We start from the raw sequence: 7,382 nt of genomic DNA, 5'->3' as shown, positions 1-7,382 counted from the left end.
AATCTTTTAAGCTCTCCTCAACTATGCAGTCCCTTACCTACACAGTCTCAGAATCCCTCTCATTCCGGCAGAATTGGTTCATTCATGTCTCCCTCCGCCTATAAGCCTTTCAGGAGCCGCTCATTGTCCGTACAACCTCTTGGCACCGGCGATCACTCCCCGCCTCTTCAGCCCCGGGCGTCACACTTTATAATGTTGATCTAGTGTTTTTGAATAAATTAATATGTCATCTATATAAACACAACAAAAATCTACATATGATTTAAAAGATTCATCCATATATCTTTGAAAGATACCTGGTGCTTGTTTAAGTCCGAAAGGTAATACAGTCCATTGATACTGTCCTTTTGGACAACTAAATGATGTAAGTAATTGTGTTTGTGGTTCTAGCTGAATTTGCCAGAATCCTGATTTACAATCTAAACTGGAGAAATATTTCATTCCTCCTATATAAGATAGTAAATCATTCTTGTTTGGGATGTAATATCCATCCATAATTGTTGCATTATTCATTTTTCGATAATCAATTACCATTCTTTTCTTATCAGTGTCTTTCTTACTGACATAAAAGGCTGGTGAAGAGTGTGGACTCTTGCTTGGGACGATTATCTTAAGTTTTAGTAATTCTTGAACCTCTTTTTCGAATATTTTTACATCATCCATGTTGCATCTTCTTGGTGCTTCACGGATTGTGATATTAGGGTCTTTAAGTTTTATTGAAGCAATGAATTATTTTCTTTTCTTAATTTTGTCCTGAGGATTTTCAGAACAAATATCATGAAATTTCTTCATGATTTCTTTTTCATGATTAATTGTTAAAATATTTTCTATTTTTAGTTCTATTGGATTTGTATTTCGTTTATGGAAATTCTTTGTAAATCATTCATTTCCTACACGAAATGCTGTTCGTATTTTAGGAACATAAATCATTGATGATCCTTTGTTTAAAGTTATGTGATTTTCAAATTGTGTAAAAGGAAAATATTCTCTTAAAAAGTTATTTTCTATTATAATGTCCATTCCTGATTCTATTTGATATATAATGGGTATTACAAATTTTGTTTCCTCAATTTCTATTTTTAATTTTTCTGCTACTGTATCAAGCATGATTATTGATTCATCTCCTATTCAAACTTTTAATCATTTATCATATTTCTTCCAATAATGATTTGAAAGTATATGTTTGCTTCATAAACACATACTTGCTCTTGTATTAACATAAGCATGTATATGATATGGTTTATGTTCTTTGATTTTAATTTGAATTTTTATATATATACTATTTGGATTGGTTTTGTTTTTATTATTATCCATTTTCTCTTTTTTTTTTATAAATTTTAAGAGATAACGGTATAATTGGTATTTATAAACAAAAGTTTCTCTCTCTAAGGAGTTGAAAATAAGTTTTATTTATGTAGGGATTTATAAATAAGTTATAAATTGATTTAGGAAGTGATTGGCAATTAACATATATATTTATATTGATTGATTGATGAGTTCCTTCACGGAACTTTGTCACGACTTTTTAACCAATTGCATCGAAAATTCTTGCAAGGAGTCGTCAACGCTAAAAGCGTACACATCAAGAAACGCAATAACGGCTCAAGGAGAACGCAGGACAAGAAGTAAAAACAGAAAACCAGTAAATTAAATTAAATTATTATTATTTGCATCTTTATGAATTATTATACATTTAAACTCTATGGTATTGAAGCAAGAACGTTGAATCTCTTGGAAAGAGAATCAGTGTAAGCTAATTAAGTCAAAGCATAGTGGGATGGACTTCCTTCGTCTTGAAACTTTTAATAAGACACTTTTAATCTAAACTAACTAGACAAATATGAAGAATCATCGTTAACCCAGACTCAATAGTCCCGCGTGTTCTTTATCTTCGACATCAAGATGTTATCGTTAAAAAATGAGAATCAGACCAAATTTACTCAAAAACTAGCTCAAAAGGTGAAGTTTATTTTTGTCTATAAAGAGCTCTCAAGTTATTTAACCAACTGATATGAGACACAAAATAAAACACCAATTAATAATTATGACTCCCTCGATAGAAAGCAATTAACCCATCATATTTTTGGAAATCCATATGATGGATTCATCCTTTCTTGGAAAAAAGGATTATATAGGGATTTGAAAATAGAAAAATTACACCTAACTCGTGCAAAATATAACAAAACAACTCATCCATGACGTTGTTATATGTTGACAAAGCATAGAAATAATAAAGTAATTCCCCCACGTCAACACTTACGTGTGTTTTCTGAGATATCAAACTTCTATATATACCCCAACCCCTTCACTCTCATTTTCCTTAAAACTCTAACACACCAAAGAAAGTTAACTCTCAGATTCTACTTCCCAAATTCCAATCATTTCCCCAAATCGACAAAATGCCGAGAAAAGGTATGAGAAGCTTGCTGTTTTCGCCCAAATCTTCTCCTCCGTCTTCCGATCAATTCTCTTCTCCTTCGCGGTTTGGATTTTCGCCGGCTCGCCCGACTTTCTACGAGTCGGTGATGGCTCGGACGCTGGATATGGTGTCTCCGATGATCGCCAAATGGGACATTGAAGCCACTGCCTTCGGGCGAGTCACTTCTCTGTTCCACGATAACAGAAAAGAGGCACTTGATTTCATCAAGTGCGTCAAAAATTTGCACAGGGGAATGCAGTATCTCATCACCGAGGATTCCAATTCTGAGAAATTGATTCGCGCTCAGAATTTGATGCTGATTGCTATGAAGAGGCTGCAGAAGGAGTTTTACCAGATTTTGTCCATGAATCGGGCTCATTTGGATCCGGAAACCGTCTCGATTCGGTCCTCTCGCACCTCGATCGAATCCAGTGTGTCTGATTATGAGGACGATTACGATTACGATGATGATGAAGACGTAGGGGTTGTGAATGAGTCGATATCTGAAGTTGAAGATGTCTCCACTGCCGTGATGGCGGATTTGAGATTGATTGCTGAGTGCATGATCTCGTCTGGTTATACCAAAGAATGCTTGAAGATTTACAAAATCCTTCGCAAATCTATTGTTGATGAAGGAATTTACAAGCTCGGTGTGGAAAAATTTACTTCTTCTCAAATTCAGAAAATGGATTGGGAAGCTCTGGAGTTGAGGATTAAGTATTGGCTCAACGGCGTGGGAACTGCAGTGAAGATTCTCTTCAATGGAGAGAAAATCCTCTGCGATCAAGTGTTCGCCACTTCAGATTCGATCCGAGAGTCCTGCTTCGCGGAGATCACGAGAGAAGGAGCTATGACTCTGTTCGGTTTCCCGGAAGATGTGGCAAAAAACTCCAAATTAGCGCCGGAGAAGCTGTTCCGCCTCCTCGACATGTACACCGGAATCTCCCACCAGTGGCCGGAGATCGACTCCATTTTCTCATCCGAATCAACGGCGAGCATCAAACAACAGGCGCTCACGTCTCTCATCAGGATCGCCCAATTCGTGCGAACCTCGTTCAGTGACATGGAGTCAGCTGTATCAAAATTCTCATCGAAATCGCCGACAACCGGCGCCGGGATTCACAATCTGACGACCGGAGTGATGAATTATCTAACCATCCTCTCCGATTACAGCAGCATTTTAACAGACGTCTTCTCCGACGCGCCGCCTCCTGCAAACTTCTCCTCGCAGGAATCAAATCTCGGATTCTCCGACTCCGATGAAACTCCGGCGCCGGCGGTTTCTCGGCAATTGGCGGGGCTTATTTCAGTTCTCCTCCGCAAACTTGACACCGAAGCAAAGAACTACAAAGACATTTCTCTCTCTCATCTATTCCTGGCCAACAATCTTCAACACGTGGTTGTTAAAATCCGAACCTCGAACCTGAAATATCTCCTCGGCGAGGTATGGATAACGCAGCACGAAGCTAAGATCAAACAATTCGCAGAGGACTATGAACGGACAGGATGGAGCCACGTAATCGACTCACTCCCGTCCGAACCTACAGTTGGCGGAACGCCAGAAAAAGTCAAAGAAATATTCAAGACATTTAATATGTCCTTTGACCGAGCGTATAAAAAGCAATCTGAGTGCGTAGTACACGATAGCCAGCTCCGAGATGATATCAAGGTATCTATCGCGAGAAAGATATTTCGACGATATCGCGAGTTTTACAATACTCATTCCTCGGAAATACGGAGAAATGAAAGTATGGTCTCGGTGGTCAGATTTACCCCCGAGGATGTTGGGCATCACTTGTCGGATTTGTTCTTTGGTAGTGTTGGGACAGGGAGTTTTTCGTCAATTGTGACGTCGGAGTCGAGAATGACCTTCAACGCCAATACGACTTGGTTCAAGATTCTGAAATATATATATCTATAGGTTTGTAAAAAAAAACATATTATTTATTTATTTATTATTTTGAATCGGAATTATAATTCCTGAGATTTATCGATCTAATGAATATGGTGGTTCAAATAAAATTGATATGTAGCTCAATTGAACTGCCTTTTTTCATACATTTAAAGATTGTTCGAACTTCGGATCTATGTGATTATGATGGACTTGTCTTCGACCATTTTTTGGTTAAGGAAAAACTGGAAGACACAAACAAGCAAGAGAGGTCTTCAACATTTGTTTCAGCAAGATGCTCAAGCAAGGGGTGATAAATTAAACTATTGAGAAAGATATTCTAAAGTAAATGTATTGTTGTTGAATATTTATAGGTTACTGCTAGTTCTGGAATTGCAGCTTGATTTTATATGTCATGCTCATTTGGATTATAAATTATGGGTTTTTAAGTGATTTTAAAATATGTTTTATGTTTATATTTCAATTATTATTCAAGTTAATCTTCTGACACTCGAGTTAGAGTGACGATATAGATTTTGAAAAATATATATGCTAACATATCATTTGTGTCGTACGTGTTCATTTGGGATATAGAAAGATGAGATTGAAGGTTACATGCAATTAATTGATGAAAAAAGAAAATAAAAGAAAAAGTAGGGGTGAGTCGGAGAGTGGAATTAAGGTAATCATCTATCTTATAATGATCAATATTTTATACAAAGCTTTTGGGAATGAAAATAAAATTTACCCTCGAGAATTATTCAATGCGTAATCCTCCCTACTCATCATATTTAATGTGTTCACTAGAATAGTTTACATTTCAAGAAATGTACAACGGTTAATGAGATCTTAGTACAAGTATTGCTCACTACATAAATACTTATCATTGGTCTAAACCCGTGGGTTGATATTTTACCCCACATAATTAAACGAAATTTTAATCAAATGACAGTCATTAGATTTACTACGAGGGTTAATACCTGAACTCTGAAGTTATGTTGAACTAAACCATGTATAACATTGTTGAGCACAAAAATTTCTATGAAACGGTCTCACGAATTAATTTTGTGAGACATATATTCTATTTGGGTCAACAAAAAAAATATTGTTTTTTATGTCAAAAGATTAATTTTTATTGTATGAACATAATTTACTCTCACGGATAAATATCTGTATGACGGTCTCACAAAAAACATTATCTCGTTATAAAGAGGATTCCTTCCACAAATTACCAATGAATTTTGGCCCACAAATAAATTACTTTTAAAAATAGTCTTAATTTTAAAAAAAAAAGTCCTTTATTTTCATTTCCTTACATGCATAACTACATGAACGAATAAACATATAATTAATTTATATAAGCATATATATACATAAATACATAAATTTAAACTCAAATTGAAAGGAATAAATTCATTCATAAATAACCAAAGCGATCATCCTAACAATTAAAATAACATAACCCAACATATGATTGAACATCCCAAAAATACCTCATCCAACATCCAAATACCAAATTAAAATAATATCAACTCATAAAATCCATTACTAAATATCTCACAACATAACTACGAGCATGCTTACGAGCTGAGCTAGGTGGCTCGTAAGCTCGCGTACTAATTAACGAACATGTTCGCGGGCTGAATAGTCTTGAACTCAAACTCGACTTGATAATATTTCAAATATTTTTTTCATAATAAAATAAAGTTTATTTCAATTATTTTTTAAAAAATTAATCTCACGAGTTGTAATAATTAACTGAGATGTGAAAATGGTAAATAAAGTGTATTTTAGATTTTTCAACAATACAAAGCTATATTACATAATATTTAGTAGAGAAGCTATTTAAAAACAAAACAATATAGCTTTCGAAATTGTTAAGCTAAACAAAGTTATCTCTATTATTCTCTATACTATATAATAAATTAATAATGCAACAACTCCTTAAACTAATCGCCTTGATAATTTAATAGGTGAATAAAAATACCACTCCCTTCATCCATTAATAAACATTATTACAACAAACCCAAATTATTTGTTAATAATAATCTATAACTTAAAGATTTTATTTTAAAAGGAAAAACTTAAAGATTTAAAAGAAACATTTAATTAGCTTGAAAAAAAAAACCAACTAATTACATTAAAAATCCGTGCACGCAAATTATCGCATGCATGTGTCTATTGGTTGTTGGTGTGAATTAAGGTTATTAAAGACGGGTCTAAGACCAGGCATTACTCGGAAAATTTAATTAATGAATAATAAAGAGTTAGCATTAAGGTTCTTAAAGACGAGTCTAAGACCAGCCATTCATTCGAAGAAGTTAATTAATGAATAATAAAGAGTTTCATTGCTAATTCAACCAATTAATTACTATTTGTGCAATCACATTGATAAATTATGCAATGTTTGGTTCATGGATTGGACAATGATGGATTAATAATATAAGGATTTTAAATCAATATAAATTGAATTAGATAATGGTGCATGACTCTAATCCTTGAAAGAACTTGAGCCAAGCATTGAACAAAACAAGGATGATTAATAAATCAATGTGTTATCCTTCACACCAAACGATGCTGGTTAGTATCTCGGATTAAAAATGTGTAATAGAAAAACAAATGGTCTAAATTAAAACCAGTGAGAAACTTGTACGATAAATAAATTTGATTTTGAATGTATCTAAAACACGTACACTATCTATTTTATTAAACGAATCAAATGATTTTATTATATTATAATTTTTTTATATTTTAATTTTCTGTCTTAACAATTTCAATTTCAAAATACTTTTATTTTATTAAAAAATGCATCATTTATTTTTTACGAACACACATAGTGTGGGTCAGAATATGTTAATATATAAATAAACACACAGGCATTGCTGCAATTAAGTGGCACTAATGTTCCCTTTTGAAAAATGGACAATAATTCAACTAAATTTGAATGCTGATTAAAGCAATGAAGAACAATTAGTCTTTGAAAACGTCATATTTGGACCCACCATTCTTTGATTTAGTTATGGCAGTTTAGAATTTGAAAACAACGAGGATATAGTGTTTCAAAATGTAATT

General features: G+C 33.7%; 1 protein-coding gene across 1 annotated transcript; it reads left to right on the top strand.

Moving 5' to 3' along the window:
• Positions 1-2,076: 2,076 nt before the first annotated feature.
• Positions 2,077-4,737, top strand: LOC140890989 (exocyst complex component EXO70H1-like). Its single transcript, XM_073299186.1, has one exon. The coding sequence runs from the start codon at positions 2,400-2,402 to the stop codon at positions 4,338-4,340; it is 1,941 nt and encodes a 646-aa protein (XP_073155287.1). The 5' UTR covers positions 2,077-2,399; the 3' UTR covers positions 4,341-4,737.
• Positions 4,738-7,382: the final 2,645 nt, after the last annotated feature.

The sequence above is a fragment of the Henckelia pumila genome, chromosome 3 (assembly GCF_033568475.1).
Source record: "Henckelia pumila isolate YLH828 chromosome 3, ASM3356847v2, whole genome shotgun sequence".
Classification (NCBI taxonomy): Eukaryota; Viridiplantae; Streptophyta; class Magnoliopsida; order Lamiales; family Gesneriaceae; genus Henckelia; species Henckelia pumila.
The sequence above is the reverse complement of the archived record's forward strand: the minus strand, read 5'-3'. Positions and strand labels throughout refer to the sequence as shown.

Coding starts and splice junctions, on each gene's coding strand:
- LOC140890989 (XM_073299186.1), top strand. CDS start 2,400: ATGCCGAGAAAAGGTATGAGAAGCTTGCTGTTTTCGCCCAAATCTTCT.